The following is a 25300-nucleotide window of genomic DNA, read 5'->3' on the forward strand; positions in this document are numbered from 1 at the left end:
TTAAGTTTGCTTTAAGGCCTGGGTGCAATTATCGGATGCAATTTTTGTATGGAAATTGTTTTCAAATATCGGTAATCTTTACCGACATTATCGGTCATTTTTACCGGTATTTTACTATGATCTAACCCTATTCTCACACAGAACCCTCCCTCTACTGATGCCTAACCCTAAGACCCCCTTGTTGGTGCCAAATCTTAACTTCTCCCTGGTGATGCCTAACCTTTAACCCTCCCCCTCAGCTATAATCCCTTTGTGTGAAGAATTTGCACTGTAGATGGAGGATCACTATGCCTGATACACATGATGCAATTTTCTGTCAGATTGATGGTCAAAACGATTATTTTCGACAGGTCTGATTTGATTTCCAATCACTTTTCTGATTGATTTTCTGATCACTTCTATACAAAAAAGTGATCGGAAATCAGATCAGACCTGACGGAAATAATCGATTTATTCATCAATCTGACAGAAAATTGCACTGTGTGTACCAGGCACAAGACTTACAATGATCTGATCCACTGTACTGTCTGATTAGGGAGGCCAGGTTTACAGGACACTAAACAAACAGAGAGGGTGAGAGCGTCAGTGAAAGTCAATCTGTATTATGCCTGGTACACATGATTTCCGATTGTTTTCTGATTTTGTATAGAGATGATCGGGAATTTGATCAGAAAAATCGGAAATCAGAACGGATCTGTTGGAAATATTCCATTCGACCATCACTCTGATGGAAAATTGCATCGTGTGTACCAGGCATAACACTGTCTGCTCAGGGCTTGGTGAAACTCTCCGCTTGCATTTGTATGTGTAGTGCAGCTAAGAAATAAAACATTAGGAGCAGAGACATAAGTCTAATATTGTTTCCAGTACAGGAAGAGTTAAGAAACTCCAGTTGTTACCTATGCAAAAGAGCCATTGAGCTCCATGACTTTCAAAGTCGCAGAGAGCTCTGTCTTCTGAAGGTTGTTATCTCGACTGTCAGTCATTGTATTGTTTTTTTCTTCTGCAGAGGACAGGTCAAAAGTTCACAGTCTGCTCTGTAAAATAATTTAGAATGCTGAGTAGTGTGTAAACCGCAAATACTAGAGAATGATGCAATGTTATAAAAAAAAACTATATAACTGAAAATAAAAATATGAGAATCTTTGGTACTAATGTTTTAGTAATTATCCATACTACACAACCAATTCAATCACCGCTCCGGTCCACGTGGCGGTGACTGACAGCGCCGCTCGCGCAGGCGCAGTACAGGCCGACCACCAGGTCAGCCTGACGTCATCACCGCGGACCGGGAGGCGGTGAACAGCTGCGTGCTGAGCTGCGGCAGGGGACATGCTGGGAGCTTGGGGCTGGACGAAGCCCCGGGCAAGTAGCCCTTATTTTACTTATTTTACTTATAAAAGACAGGGAGCACACCTATTAGAATCAGATGCATTTTGTTGCAGAGCAGAAAATGCATACAAATTTGTATAAGATTAGGTTCACAGTGGGCATCGTGTTCCCTGTAATAGCAGAAATGCAACAGAATGGAAAAGTCGTTGCCTCACGTTATTATTTAGTATTTATATAGCGCCGACATCTTCCACAGCGCTGTACAAAGCATATATTGCCTTGTCACTAACTGTCCCTCGGAGGAGCTCACAATCTAATCCCTACCATAGTCATGTCTATGTATGTATCGTGTAGTGTATGTATCATAGTCTAGCGACAATGTTTTAAGGGGGAAGCCAGTTAACTTATGTTTTTGGGATGTGGGAGGAAACTGGAGTGCCTGGAGGAAACCCACATAGACATGGTGAGACCGTACAAACTCCTTGCAGATGTTGATTTGAACAGAGGATCCAGCGCTGCAAAGCAGGAGTGCTATCCACTAAGCCACCGTGCTGCCAACCATTGCATTGTTGTCTCTGTAGGACGCTTGGTCAAATTACTGTCCCCAGCACAGCTTACACCACCAAGCGTCCTACAGAGACACAAAATGGCCGTTGTTAGGTCCTTTTAGTACCCACCTCCATTCCCAGGTCCGCTGATCTAGCCACGCACGGCAGGAGCCCTCACGAATCAGCAGTAGCAACCTGATTGACGTTTGATGCTTGCATGGAGCTTATAATCCAGAACTGGTCACAATAAACCCACATTGTTGCAGCGACAGTTGTGCCCGATTCTATCTCCTGGATGTTTATTAAATGAAGAAGATGTTGTGGTGTAGAATTACCTCTAGCCAGCAGTTTTATTCTCTGTGTCATCATCCAGGTGTTTGTTATCTCAGCTCTGAGCACTACCTTTTAGCAGAAATGATATCTACATGAGTATAAAGATGCAGCAGATTACATGAGATGGCAATAAGTAATAGTGGCCATTATTTTATGTATATGCTGCAGACTTGTCCTACAAAATGTAATACAGAATACTATGTTGGCTATTTGCACCTGCTTCTATTGTCTCTCCACTTACATGGCTATTATGACCCCTGAATATAAAGCCTCATAGGCTCATCAGGGCCAGATTTGTTCTTTCCAGCACCCAAGGCCTGCCGCCCCTTCTGCTTTTTCAGGGCCCAAGGCCATGGCCTCAGTGGCCTTTCCAGAAATCTGGCCCTGAGGCTCATTATATTCAGTGTGCCTGTATAATGAATATTCATCAGGGGAGAGTGGCACTATAGGTACCCACAGATGTGAGGTGCCAATTGCCCAATATGGCAGCATACTGAAAATATCTATGGAGCAGACAATAATAAGCCCCTGCCATCTGTCAATGAAGAGGCAGCGCACCGCAGGCTTCCAAACGTTGCATTTACGTGGCAACAGAGGCACACGTTACGGTCTATATACGATTCACTTTTTCCTAATAGATAATTTTTTATCTAGTGTTAAAAATAGCTTTTCAGCAATTAAAAGTACCAAAACGTGGGTGAAAAAGTATTTTCAAAATTATTCTGAGTATCTTCTTACTTACTGGTGGCTTAACTTTCTAACGGCCACCTCATGCCAATGGGCGTGAGTGCGGCGGCAGCCCCAGGACCGCCTAAGGCCAATTAGTGTAAAGTCCTGGGGCGGGGTTTTGCAAGGGATCGCACGCGCATCCCCGCTATCAGTTCCCGCTCTGCTCCTCCATCAGTCTCCCAGCGCCATCTTTTTACTGTGTACAGAGCTGCGATCCATGGCAGCGCTGTACTGGGGACAGCCATATGACACGGCTGTCCCCCTGGGGAGACAGAAGCGATCCGCTGTCATAGGCTGGCAGGGGGAGGGAGGGATAAGAAAAGGATTAAAAAATAGCTGTTTTTATAAAAAAAAAAAAATATTTGTAGTAAATAAATAAACAATCCTGGGAGCGATCAGCGCCCACCAACAGAAATCTGTGTTGGTGGGCAGAAAAGGGGGGGAGGGGAATCACTTGTGTGCTGAGTTGTGCGGCCCTGCAGAGAGGCCTTAAAGCTCAGTGTCTTAAATTGAAAAAAATATCTTGGTCACTAGGGGGGTGTAAGCCTACGGTCTTCAAGTGGTTAAAGTACCCGTAAAATTGACTGAAGCCCATGGAGGGCAAGATTAAAGGATTCAAGAGGCGACGCTTATAATCTATTTTTACTCACCTGGGCCTTCTTCCAGCCCCCACCAGCCATTTCAGTCCCTCACTACAGCTCTGGTCCTCCTCGGTGTCCCACTGGCCGGCCGTAAAGAGCAGCGTCTATTATGCACCACTCATGCCCATGCGTTTACATCACCTGGTGCATACTGCGTCGGCGCAGTGCGTGCCAGAAGATGTGCTGCAGAATCGCTGACCCGCTGCTGCTCTTTACGGGAGGCCAGCGAACACCGGGGAGGACCAGAGCTGCGACAAAGGAATGAAATAGCTGCTAGGGGCAGAAAGAAGCCCCAGGCGAGTAAAAATAGATTATAAGTGTAATGTAAATATGCCCCCCTTCCCAAGCATTAAAATACTTTACATACCCACTGTCGCTCACCGCAGTGCCCATCAATCTTCTGCTTCCACATTGCCACCTCACATGGCTAGCAGCATATATAACGCATATATAACGCATAGGGCATATGTGTGAGATTCGCGCCACAAGCTATATGCCCCCAGTGAGTGGGGAGCGAATGAGGAAGCTAGATGGGCACTGCGGTGGGCGACAGTAGACAGGTAAAGTATAAATGCACGGGCAGGGGGCACATCTACATTCGCAGTACAGCGCTAGGGATTCCGTCGCACTTAATGCTCATCCTGATATTGCACGCCATTACTGCCATGCACACCATCGACCACGTCTGCCGAAATTGGTCGAATTGTCAATTGGGCATGCTTGTGGCAGCACCGATTTGCATTTGATAGAATAATAATTGGATGGTTGATCGGCCACAAAAAAAAATTGCAAGATGTATGGGACAGGAAATCTCAATGAAATCCACTTTATTAACACGAAATGTGGAATTGGCCAGGGGGTGAATACCACTGCAAGGTATTGCAGGTAATCAGAATGAGAACACTAGTAATGATGTGCCTGGCGGCTATGATCTTACATGTACGCCCAGCAGGGGGCACTAGGTGACAGAGTTGAGCGGTGGACTGCTCGGTGATCGATTGCTTTGTTACCTTGGAGACAGAAGGGGGCGGCCATGTTGGATGTGTCGGTTTAGGCTGCTGCTGTCAGAGCGGGGAGCCCCGTACCCCTCCCATCAGAGCGCAGAGGGACCGGGCAGTCCTCCTCCGGGGAGAAGCCGAGCATCTGCCTGCTGGGGAGAGCCCCGGGGACCGAGGCCGACTTCCCCCCCGCTTTCCTCCGGGATGTTCTCTAAAAAAACTCACGGCGATGTGAAGAAATCTAGCCAGAAAGTGCTGGACTCCAAGAAGGACGTGCTGACCCGACTCAAACACCTGCGGATCGTCATCGGTGAGAGGAAGGGTGTGCCACCTGCTGGGAGGTCCGGGGGGACAGGGCTGGGTCTGGGGGCAGATGATTGGGCAGTGGCAGGAGGGGGATTACTGGATGGGCCCTGCTGGGATGGAGTTGAGGGGTGTTGGGGTCTTATGAGGTGATGAGGGAACCTGGAAACTAGTGAGAGAGTCTATCATCAGGGTGAGGAGGCTTAGATGGAAGCTGCTGCTTGCTGGTTCTGTGGAAGTGCACTTTAATTGTTTCAAATTTGTGCTAGAGATGAGCTTAAAGAGAAACTGTAACCTTTACAAACAATAAAATGATACCTTGGGAGGGGGAAGCCTCTGGATCCTAATGAGGCTTCCCCTGTCCTCCCCAGCGAGCCTGATCCAGTGGTGGCACCCCCTAATAAACAAACAACAATAATATTTGCGCAGGCGCATTAACAACTTTCCTCTCAGGCTCTGGCAGAACTAGCTGAGTCCAGTTGGGTCCGCTTTACTGCGCAGCTCTGACCATTCGGGCTTGGCTGTTTGCACCAGAGCCCCAATTGAAAGCTGCTGGTATGCCTGCATGCAACAGTGACAAGCAGACTTTTGGGGGTCCTTCCACTCGATCGCCTTTGCGGAAGAGGACGGGGAAAGCCTCTTTAGGATCCAAAGGCTCCGACACTAGTCTACTTTGGGGAACTCAGCAGGAAACCTCATAGGGTAGTTCTACTCACATGATTGGGTGAATGGCATCCTCTCGAACTGCTAGGTTAACAATAGGTTGTAGTAAAATACACCCATGCTATTTGGCCAATCACAATGCTTTGTGCCGTAAGAGAGGGTGCTGTGATTGGAGAACTGTTCCCTATGAGGTTTCCTGCTGGGTTCCCTAAAGTAGACTAGCGCTGAGGCTTCCCCCTTCAGAGGTAGGTACCTCCTAGAGGCACTTTTTCCCATACAGGTTCATTTTAAAATGCAGTTTCATGTGAATTATTTTTACTGTACAGGAACTGGAATTAGCGTGGATACGCTGGAAGTTTGCAAAGGGCTAATCGGGTGTACAAAGCTGTCAAAATTTGATTATCGCTGTGCGGAGTTCACCTGGAGCAAATATAAATAAAGCAAGAGATATTTTAGATCAGACCACTTGCCTTTGAGTTTTATTGCTGCCCTGATTCAGTTGCTTGGCGGGTGTAGTATAGATTGTCACATATGGTATAACAAAAGAACGAACCAGGTATGGCCGATCCCCAGAAATAACCGATATTGGAGTGATTTATAATGACCAGTGCAGAGAAAAGTGGAGCGAATGTGCAGTTGTTGCCCTAAGCAACCAAACAGATTTCTTGAATGGATTCTGGCACATTGTTCTTCTTTAGATAACGGCTGCACATTCACACCATATCCCTTTGGGGCTGATTTAACAAGTTAGTGCAGAAAAGCTGGGAAAAGAATTGGTGCAGTTATCTAAAACAGCCAATCAGAATCTTTTTCATGTCAGAGCTGTATCCTGACTGGCTGTTTTCACTTTTGCTTCAATTCCTTCTGCATCTGACTAGCTAAATCTTAAAGTGTACCTGTAGTGAAAAAAGTGCCCAAAATGGGTACTTACCTAGGTAAAGGGAAGCCTCTGGATATTGCAGAGGCTTCCCCTGTCCCCCACCACCTAGCCATTCCATTGTGGAGACCCCCCCGAAGCCCGTCTACAAGTGGTTCCATGGTAGTGCGTAGACGCGTGCTTGACTTCACAGTGCACTCTCATACAGGAGCGTAGCTGCAAGATTCAGTGGTCTTAGTGCTGGAGCAGCCTGATGGAGGAGGACAGGGGAAGCCATTGCAGGATCCAGAGGCCTCCCTCTCCTGAGGTAAGTATATTCGTTGCAAAATTTGCTTTTAGGGCTCGTTCACACTGGAGACGCTTTTGGATTTTTTTAAGCGCTGGCGATTTTTCAAAATTGCCCTGAAAGCACTTGTGCAAAGACTCTCTATGAGAGAGTTCACATCTGAGCGGTTGGTTTCCGATCCGCTCAGAGAAAGGCTGCATGGACCATTTTTCAGGATGATTTTGCTACAATGAAAGGTATAGAAAAAACGCAAAACGTTCTCAAAATCGTTTTGTGCAGCGATTGCGTTCGCGTTTTTAAAAATAGATACATTCTATTTATGCATTTCCGAATCAAAAACAGAATCACTCAGCAAAAGCGCTTACAAAAAAGCTTACTAAAACCGCCCAACTCACATAAATTGCTGGGAAGCAGCAAAAAAACATGTCACACGCCCTACGCTAACGCGATCGGAACGCAATGTGAACGGGGCCTAAAGTTGAACTTTACCACGAGATCGTAGTAGGGCAAAAAATAAATACAATGCTAGCTGAGAAGTTAAAAAATATAATATAGGTCAATAAATGATTGGTACTCGCTGTGTAATTCGTTCATGTTGTTTGATCAACAGTGAGCCTGCGGGTAATCATCTTTACTAGTAGCAGACATGGAAAAAAACAGCACCATGGAAAAAAGACAGTGCCAACTGCCGTTATCTAGAAACACACCCTATAAACACACCCTTTAACAATATAATAGGATACAAGGTTGTATATACATAAGGAGATATTGTTGCTTGACAGTTGAAAACATCCATTATTTCCCACAATGCAAGAAGGTTTCCAAAAAATCTGAGGCAGCTGATTTTGGTGCAGCGCCGATCTTTTCAGCGCCAGCGCTGCATGCCTGATTTAGGCGCCCAGCGTTTCACCCGGGTGCTGCACAAATGAGTAAAAAAAAGAAAGGTAATTCAGGCGCCGGGAATAGCCGGTTCCTGAATTACATGTGTTGCTAAATCCCTACTAACCCCTTGCTACAACTCGGAGGGGGAATAGTAGTCAGGGCAGGCCTGGAGTTTGTGCTGGAGCAGGGTGAACCATTTGTTGTTTTGGTTTCCCCCCTGCGCCGAAATGGCCCGTGCTGATAGTGAATGGACTCCACAGACAGTATACTATTAGGGCCATAGCATCACACTGTGGGAGGGGTTTCACCACAATATCAGCCATACAGATGTCCCTGGTGCACCATTCGCAAAAAGGCAAAGATTTCTTGTGGGAAAGGGGGTATCTGCTACTGATTGCGATGAAGTTCATTCCTGGGTTAGAGTAAAGCAAGGAGCTTCTGCATTAAAGTGGACCTGGTCATAAAGTTGTTTTCAATATGTTAATGACAATACAATGGAATCTGTACTAAGAAGAATTGCTTAAAGAGGACCTGAACTCTTGCACAGGGAAGAAAGACAACAGAGAGAAATGCATCCTGTATGTATATTAGAGAGTTTAGCCTGTTTAAATCCCCCTCATTTGTGTCTAATCATAAGTTATAATTTGATCTCTCCCCTGTGTCACATGACTGCCATGGCAGAGATGGCAGATAAGCTCTTTTGAAAGCACAGGCTGTTAACAATATGTCTGCTTCCATGAATCAGGAAGTAGAAACTGCAGATTTATTTTAGGATTTGTATCAGCTGTAAGGCCTAGTGCACACCAGAGCGGTTCGGCTGCGTTTTGCGATCCGCTTGCAGCTGCGGATACGCTTGGGTAATGTATTTCAATGGGCTGGTGCACACCAGAGCGGGAGGCGTTTTGCAGAAACACATACTCCCGGGGTGAGGCATTTTTTGCATTGTGGATGCGTTTCTGCCTCAATGTTAAGTATAGGAAAAACGCAAACCGCTCTGAAAAACGCCTGTTCAGAGCGGTTTTGCCGGCGTTTCTGTTACAGTAGCTGTTCAGTAACAGCTTTACTGTAACAATATATGAAATCTACTACACCAAAACCACAGAACGCTAGCTGAAACGCTACAGAAAAATAAGAAAAAGCGTTTCAAAATCTGCTAGCATTTTGCGGATCTGCTAGCGGTTTTTGGTGTGCACCAGGTCTTACAAAGAAATGCAACTCAAATAGAAAGCAAGGTGGATCATTTTGATAGCAGAATAAACCTTTTCATACCAACCAGTTCACAATCAATAAGCTTTTTTATGTGCTTCATTGTGATTACTAGTAAAAAGGCCCACCCATTTAAAAAAAACGGGCACTAGGCCAAAGCTGCAAGACCCCTCCTGTATATAAGCAGATCCCCCCCCTCATGTATATAAGCAGATCCCCCCCCCCTCCTGTATAAAAGCAGACCCCCCCCCCACCTGTGTATAGGCAGATATCCCCCTCCTCCTGTATATAGGCAGATATCCCCCCCCCTCCTGTATATAGGCAGATCTCCCCCAGTCCTGTATATAGGCAGATACCCCCCCCCCCCTCCTGTATATAGGCAGATCCCCCCGGTCCTCTATATAGGCAGATACCCCCCCCCTCTTGTATATAGGAAGATTCCCCCCCCCCCCCCCTGTTTATAGGCAGATTCCCCATACCTACTTTGCTCCTGGCCTTCCCCCTCCGCTCCTGGCCCCCTCCTCCGGTAAAATTGAAATTCCGATTGGCCGCACCGCATTACATAGCCGCAGGGGGAGCCGCGGTGAAGAACGAACGAGTGCTTGCATGGTACCGCAGGGCCAGTACCAGGAAGTGTGGCATCACTTCCTGGCAGCCAGCGTTACTAGGCAACGCTCGCCACCTCTTCTGCGGCCGATTGTAATTGATATTTTACCGGAGGAGGGGGCCAGAGAAGGCCAGGATCACAGTAGGTAACAGTGGCGGCAAAAACCGATGCTTTGACGATCTGAAGATCGTCTTGGGCCTGATCACGATTCTCTGTTTAAAACCGAAAATCGTTCAGCCCCGTCCTCCTCCAGCTTTCGGCAAAGTCTCTGCATCTGTCCCTGCACATGCGCAGTGCAAAAAAGCACTGACACAGGGATGGACGCAGGGACACTTGGAAATTATATATAGAGATACTGCACTAGCTGACCTAAAGCCGTTTAAAATTGGGCTCTAGGTCTGTCAGTGCCGCAGCATTACAGCGCACATACGCACGCGCGCACCTGCCTGCCTGCCCGACCGACCGGCTCTTCCCCTGGCCTGTCCTGCGTCCTGTCCCAACGGCTGTCAGTGCTGGACATGCACAGTAGCGCAAAAGCACTGACACAGGGACATTATATAAAGAGATAGTGTCAAAAATGTTCTGCAAAGCTGGATAGATTACATCTGTCTTTCAGAGGGGCTCTCTGTATAATGTTATTGCAGCAGCTGTGAGGCAGTTGTACTGATGTAATATTATTGCAGCAGCTGTGGAGGCAGTTGTGGTGATGTAACATTATTGCAGCAGCTGTGGAGGCAGTTGTGGTGATGTAGCATTATTGCAGCAGCTGTGGAGGCAGTTGTGGTGATGTAACATTATTGCAGCAGCTGTGGAGGCAGTTTTGGTGATGTAATATTATTGCAGCAGCTGTGGAGGCAGTTTTGGTGATGTAACAGTATTGCAGCAGCTGTGGAGGCATTTGTGATGATGTAACATTATTGCAGCAGCTGTGGAGGCAGTTGTGGCGATGTAACAGTATTGCAGCAGCTGTGGAGGCAGTTGTGGTGATGTAACATTATTGCAGCAGCTGTAGTGGCAGTTGTGGTGATGTAACAGTATTGCAGCAGCTGTGGAGGCAGTTGTGCTGATGTAATATTATTGCAGCAGCTGCGGAGGCAGTTGTGGTGATGTAACAGTATTACAGCAGCTGTGGTGGCAGTTGTGGTGATGTAACATTATTGCAGCAGCTGTGGTGGCAGTTGTGGTGATGTAACATTGCTGCAGCTGTGGTGGCAGTTGTGGTGATGTAACAGTATTACAGCAGCTGTGGTGGCAGTTGTGGTGATGTAACATTATTGCAGCAGCTGTGATGGCAGTTGTGGTGATGTAACATTATTGCAGCAGCTGTGATGGCAGTTGTGGTGATGTAACATTATTGCAGCAGCTGTGATGGCAGTTGTGGTGATGTAACATTATTGCAGCAGCTGTGGTGGCAGTTGTGGTCATGTAACATTATTGCAGCAGCTGTGGTGGCAGTTGTGGTCATGTAACATTATTGCAGCAGCTGTAGTGGCAGTTGTGGGGATGTAACATTATTGCAGCAGCTGTGGTGGCAGTTGTGGTGATGTGACATTATTGCAGCAGCTGTGGTGGCAGTTGTGGTGATGTAACATTATTGCAGCAGCTGTGGTGGCAGTTGTGGTGATGTAACATTATTGCAGCAGCTGTGGTGGCAGTAGGGGTCATGTAACATTATTGCAGCAGCTGTGGTGGCAGTAGGGGTCATGTAACATTATTGCAGCAGCTGTGGTGGCAGTTGTGGTGATGTAACAGTATTGCAGCAGCTGTAGTGGCAGTTGTGGTGATGTAACATTATTGCAGCAGCTGTGGAGGCAGTGGTGGTGATGTGACATTATTGCAGCAGCTGTGGAGGCAGTAGGGGTCATGGAACATTATTGCAGCAGCTGTGGTGGCAGTTGTGGTGATGTAACAGTATTGCAGCAGCTGTAGGGGCAGTTGTGGTGATGTAACATTATTGCAGCAGCTGTGGAGGCAGTTGTGGTGATGTGACATTATTGCAGCAGCTGTGGAGGCAGTTGTGGTGATGTAACATTATTGCAGCAGCTGTGGTGATGTAACATTATTGCAGCAGCTGTGGTGGCAGTTGTGGTGATGTAACAGTATTGCAGCAGCTGCGGAGGCAGTTGTGGTGATGTAACATTATTGCAGCAGCTGTGGAGGCAGTTGTGGTGATGTAACATTATTGCGGCAGTTGTGGTGATGTAACATTATTGCGGCAGTTGTGGTGATGTAACATTATTGCGCCAGTTGTGGTGATGTAACATTATTGCGGCAGTTGTGGTGATGTAACATTATTGCGGCAGTTGTGGTGATGTAACATTATTGTGGCAGTTGTTGTGATGTAACATTATTGTGGCAGTTGTGGTGATGTAACATTATTGCAGCAGCTGTGGTGGCAGTTGTGGTGATGTAATATTATTGCAGCAGCTGTGGTGGCAGTTGTGGTGATGTAACATTATTGCAGCAGCTGTGGTGGCAGTTGTGGTGATGTAACAGTATTACAGCAGCTGTGGTGGCAGTTGTGGTGATGTAACATTATTGCAGCAGCTGTGGAGGCAGTTGTGGTCATGTAACATTATTGCAGCAGCTGTGGAGGCAGTTGTGGTCATGTAACATTATTGCAGCAGCTGTGGTGGCAGTTGTGGTGATGTAACATTATTGCAGCAGCTGTGGTGGCAGTTGTGGTGATCTAACATTATTGCAGCAGCTGTGGTGGCATTTGTGGTGATGTAACATTATTGCTACAGCTGTGGTGGCAGTTGTGGTGATGTAACAGTATTACAGCAGCTGTGGTGGCAGTTGTGGTGATGTAACATTATTGCAGCAGCTGTGGAGGCAGTTGTGGTCATGTAACAGTATTGCAGCAGCTGTGAAGGCAGTGGTGGTGATGCAACATTATTGCAGCAGATGTGGTGATGTAACATTATTGCAGCAGCTGTGGAGGCAGTTGTGGTCATGTAACAGTATTGCAGCAGCTGTGATGGCAGTTGTGGTGATGCAACAGTATTGCAGCAGCTGTGGTGGCAGTTGTGGTGATGTCCTGACTTGAATCCAAATGAGAATCTCTGGAGGGAGCTAAAGATCAGGGTGATGGCAAGAAATCCCTCCAACCTGAATGATTTGGAGCTCATTGCTAAAGATGAATGGGCAAAAATACCTGTGGAGAAATGCAAAAAGCTGGTCTGCAATTATAGGAAATGTTTGATTGCTGTAATAGGGAATAAAGGCTTTTCTATTGATTATTGAGAAGGGTATAAATAATTTTGGAGTGGACACTTTTTACTCAAATGTAAATGAAAACTGAGAAATGATTTTTTCCACAATAATTCCTCCTGTCCATCGTCTTATTATCTTTTGGGAAACACTTGTTTGATTTCCCATCAAAAAATTACTTGCTGGTTGAATAAAAGTAACGTTGAGTCAAAATTTGCCAGGGGTATGAATAATTATGTGCAGCACTGTATGCAGACCTGTTCTTCAGTGGCCCGTCGTGGGTTTAGCCTACTTCTTCCAAATGCCTTGCTATTTGTCAGACTGCTGCTGGAGATTGTAGCATTTGATTTATTATGCGACCACCATTGACCTGTTGATCCCTATGTTTTGTTTTTGTGAATAGTTGCCATGAAGATTTGATTCGGGTGATATATGAAGAATCAGTCTGTTGCTGGTTAATAAATAGTCTCCTATTGCTGGAGTGCAGGTTCCCTTTAAGATTCCTGGTATTCTGCCGAATGCTTGTTTGTATTGTTTGTACAGTGAACTGGTGTTAATGGTTGTAAATATTTGTGAGGAAGTCTCATGTGGTGTTGTCCTTGCTTTCTAAAATAAGTGATGAATAAAACAGCAAAGTCTTCCTAGCTCATGTGATACGAGAGGTGATTTTCCCACAGTTCTGTTTAGCTGTTGATTTCAGCAAGAAGTAAAAATACCAGTGACTTTTTATTTGAAACTGAACATCAAAGTATCTAAAAGAATATGCTTTCGACCAATGAAACTCTGACTAATTTCTGTACTGCAAGTTAGGCAAATATTTATACAAAAGATTTGTTTGCGCACATAATGTGATAAACAGGGATTTTTTTGCATGTTACCAAAAGAGGCTTTTCTTGTTTCGTTAAGGTTTTCCTGATCTGGTTAGCAATAATGCTGTCTGGTGATGGAGAGTTGTGTGGCATTATGGGTAAATATTTGTGGGAAAATATAAGGGCTCAACACCCCTGTCTGCAATGTTAGCCGTGCATTCTGGGCATTCTTTCGCAATGCATGTAACATAATTGCAGAATGGGGGTGATTACTGAAGGAGATGTACTGTACTTCTCACTTAGTATACACAGGTTGTAGTTTTCTGATTTTTTTTTTTTTCACTCTCCAATTACTGCAATGTACGTCTCTCTGTATGTATTCCATGAAGCACAGTAAATAATCAGTATTAATGTTATTTAGTATTTATATTGCTCCGACATCTTCCACAGCGATGTACAGAGTATTTTGTCTTGTCACTTAACTGTCCCTCAGAGGGGCTCACAATCTAATTCCTACCATAGTCATATGTCTATATCATCTATATATCATAGTCTATGGTCAATTTAAGAGGAAAGCCAATAAATGGTTTTGGGATGTAGGAGGAGCCCATACAGACACAGGAAGAACACACAAACGCTGTGCAGATTCTAACTGGGGACCCAGCACTGCGAGGCAAGAGTACTAATCGCTACGCCACTGGGCTTCCCAGTATCTGTTCAATATCAATTGTTTACTTTTTTCGCTACCTTCTAGTATTTACTGTTAAAGCCAATCTGAAGTGAAAAATCCACTTCCGGTTTCATACGTACCTATGTAAGAGGAAAGGCTCTGAATACCATAGAGCCTTCGTTGTCATCAGTCCATCTCTTTGTTCCTGTGCCTTCCCCTGTTGAATTACTGGTCCTCCTAGGTCTTCCACACTACTTGGGCAGCCTTAGGAACTACTTGTGTCCCTGAGTAGTTCATACATAAGCCAGAACTTGCGCATGTGCCGTAGGGATGAGCTCAACTTCGGAATTACTTAAGTATGTGAGTACTTCCAAAAAAAACAAAAGTTTGCTTTCCTAAAACAGAAAGAATTTGCGATAATTCAGATTGGAGTGAGCTCGAGATGTCTCCCAGGCACCACTGCTGAATATATGCAAATTAATCATTGTACCCTTAGAAGCTAAACACACCTCCAGAACCGCTGGAATGCAATGATGTGTCAGCTTGTTAATATGTACAGAGCCATAATAATCCAACATGCATACAGACTGTTTCGGATTGTTTGATCCTCATCAGTGCATGGCATGGATTAATTTGGCTCTATGGAGTAGGGCTTGTAAATCCGAGAGACACAGACTAACCAGCAAGCTCATGGTGACCCAGAACTCATTGGGGTGTGTAATGAATGGTTTTTAGGACCATTGTAGTCCCTTACACACCCCAATGTGTTCTGGGTCACCATGAGCTTGCTGGTTAGTCTGTGCCTCTCGGATTTACAAGCCCTACTCCATAGAGCCAAATTAATCCATGCCATGCACTGATGAGGATCAAACAATCCGAAACAGTCTGTATGCATGTTGGATTATTATGGCTCTGTACATATTAACAAGCTGACACATCATTGCATTCCAGCGGTTCTGGAGGTGTGTTTAGCTTCTAAGGGTACAATGGTTAATTTGCATATATTCAGCAGTGGTGCCTGGGAGACATCTCGAGCTCACTCCAATCTGAATTATCGCAAATTCTTTCTGTTTTAGGAAAGCAAACTTTTGTTTTTCTTAACATCTTAGTAAGGGGGCTTTTAGGACCATTGTAGTCCCTTACACACCCCAATGAGTTCTGGGTCACCATGAGCTTGCTGGTTAGTCAGTACTTCCAAAGGCTGCCTGAAGAGTGACCAATAGTAATTCGTTCTAGTAGGTCAAACATTTTCAACCTAGGATGGCGCAGGAGCGACAGAATGGACTGAGGACAAGAAAAGTTCCATGGTATCCAAAGCCTTCCCTCTATGAAACCTGACGCAAGTTTTCTCAATCCAGATTTCACCTTAAATAAAATGTCAGCATAGATCTGTTCTAGCTTCTTTTGGGCCTCTATCGCCATTTGATGAATGCCACTGCACATACACTTACTGCCTTCAGGTACGTCCTACTCCCTCTCTTGTACTCTAGTCCACTTGATTAGATAAAGTAGGTCCTTTCATAATCAGTGTTCAACTTTGAGGGTCTTTGTTTTTGGCAACAGTCACAATAGGTAGAAATCTGACAAATTGTCAGGTTTTGGACCAGTCCACCTCCTCATGAAGCATTAGTATTTCCATTATTATTATTATTATTATTATTATTATTATTTTAACTCCTCTAAAGTCTCCATACAAAGATGCCTGCTGACCTTCCTACACACTTGCATACTAAAGGGGCACTACAGCGGAAAACTGTACAATTTAAAGTATGTGCAAACATATACAAATAATTTTCCAGCGTAAAATGAGCCATAAATTACTTTTCTCCTATGTTGCTGTCACTTACAGTAGGTAGTAGAAATCTGACAGAAGTGACAGGTTTTGAACTAGTCCATCTCTTTATAGGGGATTCTCAGGGATATATTTATTTTCAAAAGCACTTAGTGAATGGCAGTTGCTCTGTCCAACTGCCAAACAACTGCGTAGGGAGCAGGGAAGCTGGCCAGCATCATTGTTTAAATCCTTTTTAGGGAATATCTTTATAAAGAACAAAAGCCTTGCTGAGCATCCCCTATGAAGAGATGGACTAGTCCAAAACCTGTCACTTCTGTCAGGTTTCTACTGCCTACTGTAAGTGACAGCAACATAGGAGAAAAGTAATTTATGGCTCATTTTACTCTGGAAAAAATGTACTTCTTATTTGTATATGTTTGCACCTATTTTAAATTTTACAGTTTTTTGCTGTAGTGCCCCTTAATTTTGCAGTTGAACTGTGTCACTGAATGAAGAAAACTCAGAATTACCTCATAAGGAGTTGGACTAGTCTAAAACCTGTTAGAAGTGTAACATTTTTACTACCTGCTGAAAGTGACAGCACAACATAGGAAAAAAAATAGAAAATAGTGCATTTCACTCTGAGATAAATATATATCTTATATGTGTACACATGTAATTTAAACGTTACCATTTTTGGGGGGGATGGTGGGCCTTTAAATAAATTCAGCCCCTTGTACAGTACTCTCCATGTAGTTCTCCTCACTGTGAGCTATCTAGGTATTCTGTCACACTTCATTGTCATCCCATTTATTGACACTAGAACAGGGGTGGGCAAGCTAAGGCCTGCTCAGCCATTTCATCCGGCCCGATGATGCAGAGCCGGATTGTGTGTCCGTAGGTGAACTTGCTTGCGACGTCCAACTGACACCGCACCAGTTCACCAGGCTGCGGGCGTCTGTATTCTAACAGAAAGCCTGTGGGAAAATGGCGTCGGAAGAATAGCAATGGAGCCTATTTGTGTCTCCAGTGCTGGGCTCCCGCCACCATTTTCCTGTAGCCCTGCTCTGCCATGAGAGTGCAGGGGAATTGCAGCCGGACTGCAGTGAAGATTGGGGAGTGACGCTGGAGGCCGAGAGAGGAGTCACCTGGCAGGTTAGTAGTTTTTTTTTTTTTTTTTTCAGGTGCCACTGTAAACACCAGGACGACTATAAGGGGGCACTATCAGGGATGGGGAGGAGTGTGCATTAAGGGGGAACTCTGCCTAATATTTTACGAGCGAAATGCTGCCTAATGAGCTTTTTTCTAAGAGGGAAAATGCTGCCAGTTATGGGTATTTTAGGGAATTGCTGTCACATTGTGTGTTTTGGTGAAACTCTGCAGCATTATATCTATTATTTGGGAAATGTGCATTTTGGTGAGATGCTGCTGCGTTATGTGTATTTTGTAGGGCAACACTGCACATTTTCTGTATTTTATAAGAACTCTGTGTATTTTGTGGCGAAATGCTGCAAATTATGTTTATATTATGGGGAACTTTTCTGTATTATGTGTGTTTTATAGAAAATGATGCACATTATGCATATTTTATGAGTAAAGCTGCACATTATGTGTATTTTAACACTGCTGCATTAATATGTATTTTGTGGGGATTTCCTGCCGCATTAATGTGTATTTTGTGGGGAAATCCTACCACAATATGTGGATTTTGTGGGATAACGCTGCCACACTGTATTTTGTGCAAAACGCTGCTGCATTATGGCCCATATGCAATCCATTTTTATCCTGAATTTTCTCCTAGGTGATATATTCAAACTTGTCAATAAAATGCCCTTTAACCTCCTGGGCGTTACGGACGAGCTCAGTAACAGTCCAGTAACGCCACAGTGCCCCTGCTCAGGCCCTGTTGGGCCGATTTGCACAATTTTTTTTTCAAACCCGCAGCTAGCACTTTGCTGGCTGCGTATTTGTTGAGATCGCCACCGTTCAGGCAATCCGCCGCTACCCGCCGCGAAAAAGAACCCCCCTGCAGACCCTTTGCGCAGCCTTGCCAATCACTGCCAGATGATGTCATCGCAATCGTCGCCATGGCGACGGGGGAAGCCCATACAGGAAATCCCATTCAGAACGGGATTTCCTGTTGGGTATTTGCGCCGGCAGCGATCGGAGGGGTGGGTGGTATAGCGAAGGGAGGGGGGAAGCATGTAGCTAGCGCTAGGCTAGCTACATGTTAAAAAAAATTGCTTCAAAAAACCCTCCCGCGGCCGTGCGCCACAATAAATCAGAACGCCAGGGAGGTTAAACCACCAGCAAGCAAGAAAATACTTAAAATCGTTTTCCATCATTTTCCATCTACTTTTTGGTACTTTTTCAATGAATTGCTGAAAAGTTATTCTAAGGAGAAGATGAAAAATTATCTTCTAGGAGAAAATGTAAATTGCATATGGGCCTATTTGTATTTGCTGATCTGCTGCCATTTGGTTACTATGCTGCTGCATTATGTGTATTTTGGGGGATACACTGCCACATTGTGTATTGTGGGGAAAATGCTGCTGCATTATGTGTCTTGCTGTCTGATGGGGTGTGCCTGCTGTATCTGGGCCTGTTTGTTTGGTGCTAAAGAGGTCTGGCTGCTGCCATTTGCTGTTTGTGGCAGAGAAAGTTTTATCACAACCCCAGGTTTGGTTACTCCAGGATTTTGATTTAAAAAAAAAAATGTGTTTTTAATATGTTGCTCAGCTGAATACTTTCTTCCATGTGAATACTTTCTTCCATGTATATGCGCAATAAAGTACAGTACGTAGGTTAGTACACAGAATGGGGCATTATACCAGAATATTCTTTTTGGAAAAATGTTGTGGTATAACGCACTGTGTATTGACCAACATGACACCTTTCATTATTGTGCATATACGTGGAAGACAAATATATAGCTGAGTGTGGTTATTTTTTTCACTTTAGCCTGCTGTTCACTTGCAGTCTGAAGGGGTTTGCCTGCTGTTCCTGGGCCTTTGTTTGGGGCCAAAAAAGTCTGGCTGCTGCCATGTGTCGTTTGTGGGTGGGGGAACATTGTCCTTTAGGGTCACTTTGCCTAACTGAGTTTTGGGAGAAACCTTGGTCCAACTGTGCGTTACACTGTTAAATTACAGTTAGCTCCACCCACATCATGTCATGGCCACACCCATTTTTTTTCTTTTCATGCCGCACTCATAGGCCTGAAAGTTAAATTGAATTTAAATCGAAATCGCGATCACCAAGATTACAATTTCAGAATCGTTAAAGCGGCGAATATCGCGATCACGTCATTTCCACATGAGGAAGTTTGAAGAAGCGCCTTCAAACTTTCCCAAAGTCCCAGTGCCCGCAGTGTTGGACATACCTTCCATCTTCTATCGCCCTCTGCCGCCTCTTGTGCTTGGCAAAACTTTCGGGTTCCTGTATGTCACATGATATACAGGAAGTATGCCGTGCATTAGAGCCTGCAGGAGGCAAAGTGGATAGACGGGCATCGCTGGACTAGTGCTTGAAGCTATGTCCAGAACTGATGCAACTTGGGGACAGAGGAGGCACAGAGAGAGACAGCGTGGGCACAGAGACACAAAGGAGGCAAGAGAGAGACCCAGAGGAGGCATGAAGAGGCAAAGGGGGCACAATGAGAGACGGGGACAGAGGGGGAACAGAGAGGCACAAGGGGGGGGGGGGGGGGACAAAGCTTGATTTGAAGGAAATCGTGAATCGAAATCGTAATTTTGGACAGAAATCGCTCAATTCAATTTTTTCCTAAAATCGTTCAGGCCTACGCACTCACTCCTTTTCTGGTTAGGCCCCTTGGTAAAGTTTGAGAACCTTGTGTGGACCTAGAGTCAAAAAGCTTGCCCAGCCCTGTACTAGACTCTGATTTCACCTTCAAATTATATTATAATTGTGAGAATCTGCTCAGCTGCCTGTGCAGACAGGCAGCGTTTTGACCACTGTTCACGTCTGCATTCTGCAGGTCTCTTTAAGAGAGACTTTCTGTCAGTTCTGCAGCTTGTGTTGCTGAGGAATTTGCATACATTAGTCATGCAAATCCGTTACCTGCCTTCTTTTGATGACTAGCACTATAAAAGCATTCTGCTCCCAGAATGCTTTGCTGGACATTTCCCTTCCATGGTCTGTTCCTGATGGACACTGCTGGAGTGTCAGCCATTGCTATCTAGTATAGTTAATTCCTGGGGGTTGCTTTAGGCTCCCCTTCTAGTCCAGTCAGGTTGTATTATCTGTTTTGCCTGTTCCGTCTGTCTTGTGTTTGGATCGTACAAGCCCTAGCGTTAGCGGCTGTGGATCCTTCTGATTGAGTCTGGAGTGTAGGTTGAAACAGCGGTTGTTTCTGCCTACCTCATCTGTTCTGTCTGCCGTGTGTTTGGATCGCACTCGCCCTAGCGCTAGTGCTGGGGATCCTTCTGTTCTGTCTCCTGGGATCGCGCTAGCCACTTTTCGCTAGCGCTGGGGATCCTTCTGTTCTGCTACTCTGTCTCCTGGGATCGCGCTAGCTACTTTTCGCTAGCGCTGGGGATCCTTCTGTTCTGTCTTCTGGGATCGCGCTAGCCACTTTTCGCTAGCGCTGGGGATCCTTCTGTTCTGCTACTCTGTACTTGGATCGCGCTAGCCACTTTTCGCTAGTGCTGTGGATCCTATCTCTCGCTTGTCCCTGTTTTCGTGTGTCTGTCTTGTCTGATTCGAAACGCTTGCTGTAGGCTCGGTGAGGTAACCGTTAAGCAAGCGCTCGCGTTCTCTGTTTCATGTCTGTCTGTTAGTGGTTAGTTAGGCGTGCTTGTCTTTATTGTGCTTATCACGTGGAGACCGCGCATAACCGCGTGCACTGTTGCGAATGAGTGCGGTGTTCGCGGTTAGCTAGCGTTTATTATTTTCCGTATCTCCTTATTGTATGATTTGCTGTGCCTTTGCTACTCTCGTGCTCCGCCTTGCTGTAACCTTGTGTCACGTCTGGCGATCGCACCTCTCGCGATCGCGTTCCTGCTTCTTATCTGCTGTGGTGTGTGCACAGTCGTGGGTTGGCGACTAATTTTATGCACACACACACAATCTGTCTCTGTGCTCACTCTCAATCGCTTCTCTTGCGATTGCGTTTCTTCCCTTCGTACAATTCCTGTCTGGCGTGTGTGGTAGGGCAGAGGAGCTGTTCCTCTGCACTCCACAGCTCCACCTGCCGACAGGAATTTCCCTCTGCAGGTGCATAGCACCTAGCCTGGGTGTCCTCAATAATACGCTTGTGGAGGAAATCCGCCGCGTCAGCGCACGTCTGGTGCGCTGACCACGGAGACGATTCCGCAATCGTTACAATAATCCTCTGGAATCACTTACTTTTTCCATGTATCCTAATCAATTTGTTTTAGGTTTTAAAATCAGATGATATTTTAGGTTACAATTCATATAAAAATATTGAAAATTTTAGCAAACTTTGAAGCACCACTGTGGCACAAGTTGGACGGCTGGGAAGCGTGTGACCGATGTTAAAACGATTGGAGCTGGTGACTTTCAGAGGACTTTTCTTTAGCCATACATTACAAATTGTTCCTTTTCAGTGTCCAATCCAGCTACATATCAGAGGGAGTGAATATTTACAAGCCTTGTGCAGTCACTCACTGGCAAAGCGTGTTTATTTATCAGTGCAGAAGGTCATTCATTAGCTGGTGTCAAATAAATCTCAGTGTCCTTCATGTAAACCTGAGCGATACAAATCTCAGCAAGGCGGTCTTTATAGAAGTAGTGTATTTGTTCTATTGGAAATCACACCACCAAGTTCTAGAGCCAACCTCTTCAGTTTAGTCACTTTTTTGTATTTTTGTTTTTCATTTTTCTTCTCTCCTGGGCACAGAATAAGCAAGAAAATAAAATGTATATTGCGCTTTTCTCCTGGTCGACTCAAAGCACTTTAGCTGCAGCCACTACGGCATGCTCAGTAGGCAGTAGCAGTGTTAGGGAGTCTTGCCCAAGGGTTCCTCACTGAATAGGCGCAGGCTTTCTGAACAGGAAGAGCCAAGATTCAAACCCAGGTCTCCTCTGTCTGTAAATATATAGTATTGAGTTGCCTCAAATGCTTGCCATATCTTGTCTACCCCAATTTCTATATAACCCTTCCTAACCCACCCCTGACAGCGTCTCCAACACTTCGCTCCACCAAGAGGCAGAAAGGGAATTGATCCAGTATAACATTAAAATGTATATGGGCAGCGAGGTGGCTTAGTTAATAGCACTCTTGTCTTGCAGCGCTAGGGTTCCAGGTTCTAATCTGGGCCAGGACTCTAACTGCTGATATGAACAAAGTTGGCCCTTTTGACCTCCATCAGAGCAAGGCCCAATGATCTGCTCTGCAAAATACTGCATCAAGATGTTTTAGAAATTCACCACTAGATGCTATTTAGATGTGATCTGTGTGATCTGTAGTAAAGCACATAGGTCTTGATCCACTAAGACAAATAGCATGCCTTATCAGAGTTAACATGCCTCATCAGACTTAACATGTCTTATCAGACTTAACATGTCTTATCAGAGTTAACACGCCTTATCAGAGTAGCAAAGCGAGTGCTACAAACAAAAGTTACTAAGGCCTCGATTCATAGAGTACAGTGCAGTAAATGTAAAGTGCTCGGTAAATCGCCGCATTCGGTATTTTAGAATTTTGTGTGCTAATTCATAAAAATATTCACAGGTGCGGTAGAAGTTCGGTAATTTACCGGCTTTGATAGACAAAACTCCATGCAGAGACAGCATTGCAACAGTAAGAGGCATCCTGACATCCCTTTAGATGTACATGTTTTGCTATAACGTTTGTTTAACTGCCTCTGCTTACTCTAAATCTGTTATTAGTCTTTTTTTTTTTTTTAGCATTTTATGTATTTGCCACAGCTTAGATGAACTTCCAGGAGACTTTACACATGCCCTGCTTAGATGATTTCCCCACTATCTACTCTGCATCTTCAAACAGGATCGGAAGTGGTTAAACAGCTGAAGAGTGGCAGGGGAAGCCTTGTTTATTTCGTCTCTCTGCTCACTGCCTGGGGGGGTAGGAAAGGTAGACCCACTGGAGAAGCCTGCGGGTCCTATCAAAATCCATCATCCCGACTTACAGGGGCTGTTTCTATTGGCTTCTGCTCCTGTCAGTCGTAGCTTATCCCTCTCTGCTTGTCTGAGTCACGCTGGCTTACCACAGTATCGCACAGTCTCTGCTCTCATTTCGCCACACCAGAGGTACCAGTAAAATTTCAGGCTATTACGGCATGATCTATTCTTTATGAATTGACATTTGCTGACATTTGTTGAGGTATTTACTGCACAGGTCGGTAATTTGCCTCACTGCTCGGTAACTTCAGTTTTTCATATGGTAACGGCCTTTATAAATTGACATTTTCCTAAGTGCTCTGTAAAGTCAGCTGTTTTCTGCATTACCGAATGCAGTAATGCTTTATGAATCAAAGCCTATATGTCTTTATGTATTTTATAGTGCTTTACAGAGTACATAGTCCTGTTAATAAAGTCTTGTTACTATGAAACCACCGACTCTGACTCCAGGTACCCAAAATGGCTCCGACTCCACAGCCCTGACTGGCACACACTAGCCATAGATCCTTTATTTATTTATTTATTTTTAATAAATCTAATCGCAGCGTTGCATTGTTTGATGCAGTGCAATGCTATGGGCTGTCAATCTGCCGCTGCTTCTGTCCTAGTGCCAAGCGATATCTTCCATCTGGTGCATTCTGATGCCCTTGGCATTGATGTCTAGCAGATTTGATCAGAGCAATGAAATCTGCTTTATATCGACAGGAAAATAATCAACTGTATGGCCACTTTACCTGTCCTTCAGAGGGTCTTATTTTCTAGTCTCTCTGCCTTAGTCTTATTCACTTATTCTAGTCTTAGGGGCAATTTTGGGTTAGCCCATGAACATATCACCAAGTTTTTGGGATGTGAAAGGAAACCAGAGGACATGGAGAAAACCCACACAAACGTGGAGAACATACAAACTCCATGCAGATAGTGTCCTGACCCATATTTGAACTGAGGACCCAGTGCTGGAAGGGGCGAGTTCTATCCACTATGCCACCATGTTGCCCACTGTGCTTAAAGGGAAGGTTCACGCAGATTACTAAAAACAGACGGCACTTACCTGGGGCTTCTTCCAGCTCCTGGCAGTTTATCGGTGCCCTCGCCGCAGCTCCTCTCCCTCCCGGCGTCCAGCGGTGAAGAAGCCGACCTCACGAGGTCGGCTTCCAGGTCGGCTTCTGTGCGCTCTAAGGCGGGGGGGGGTCACGTGGTGTAGGGACGTCATCGGGTCTGTACGGTGCAGGCGCAGAACTACTGCGCCTGCGCAGTAGAGACCCGATGACGTCACGTACACCTCGTGACCCGCACCGTGGAACGCACATGACGCCGACCCGGAAGCCGAAATGGCGAGGTCTTGCTTCGACTCCACAGTCCTGCGACAGACATCAGATTCTCAGCTGAAACTATTTTGAACCATTGTATCGGCAATCAAAGCTCTGACATCTGTACATGGCTTAATGCTAGGTACACTCATACAATTTTGTTAGATAGATGGTTCGACAGATAATTTCCAACACGTCCAATCGTTTTTCTGAATCGATTTCTCATAGAAGTGAATGGAAATAGATAAGAAAAGCTAACAGAATCAAATCATCGAATCGTAAAAACGATCAGACAGAAAATCGACAAAAAAACGCATTGTGTGTACCCAGCATTAGTCTGAGATGGAACACTGATGGCACACTGAAGGGACTGTGAGCTACATGTGCTCATACAGTAGTAAACTCCAAGGGGCCGGGCAAAGTAGTTTACTATATCAGAAGTTGTCATACAGGACTACATAAGTAGACCATAGTACAGTATCTTACCGGTAATTCATTCAATAATTGGGAGTCCTTTTTTTTTTTAATGCTTCAGCAAGCGAGCACAGAATAGATCAAAATGCACAGTGCTCAATGTGCAGGGATTTGCATGCAATAATGACACAACAGCTTGCACAGGAAGCAAAGGTCTCAGGAGTTAATGCAGGTACAGTACTGATAGTGCGCTCCTCTGTCTGGCCAGTACTTTTGAGGTTATTCACGCAGGCCCAGAGTAGTGTGCAGATAGTGAGCAGGGTGGGAGTGGCTGCCAGCCCGCTCACTGATCATGGTTCATGTGTCTCTGACTGACATAAGACATGCGCCCGCACACTTTCCACTATAGCCGGATACAGAATACCGCAGGGGCCAAAAAAAACAGGTTCACAATCTGGGTTTACTACACAAGGCGCTACTCCCATATACGGTACTTATAATGGTGGTTGGCCAGGACACGGACATTTATTTTAATATATACAAAGTTTAACTGTATCAGAGTTTACAAGAACAAGATTATACTGTA

General features: G+C 45.1%; 1 protein-coding gene across 8 annotated transcripts in view; it reads left to right on the forward strand.

Annotated features, from left to right (window-relative positions):
• Nucleotides 1-4590: 4590 nt before the first annotated feature.
• RALGAPA1 (Ral GTPase activating protein catalytic subunit alpha 1) overlaps nt 4591-25300 on the forward strand; it is a 335676-nt gene continuing 314966 nt past the window's right edge. For all 8 annotated transcript variants that reach the window (XM_068254030.1, XM_068254031.1, XM_068254033.1 and 5 more), the window contains exon 1: nt 4591-4891. In XM_068254030.1, the coding sequence (XP_068110131.1) occupies nt 4624-4891 (268 nt within the window). In that variant the 5' untranslated portion in view covers nt 4591-4623. The remainder of the gene's footprint in view (nt 4892-25300) is intronic.

This window comes from Hyperolius riggenbachi, chromosome 9 (assembly GCF_040937935.1).
Source record: "Hyperolius riggenbachi isolate aHypRig1 chromosome 9, aHypRig1.pri, whole genome shotgun sequence".
NCBI classification, from domain to species: domain Eukaryota; kingdom Metazoa; phylum Chordata; class Amphibia; order Anura; family Hyperoliidae; genus Hyperolius; species Hyperolius riggenbachi.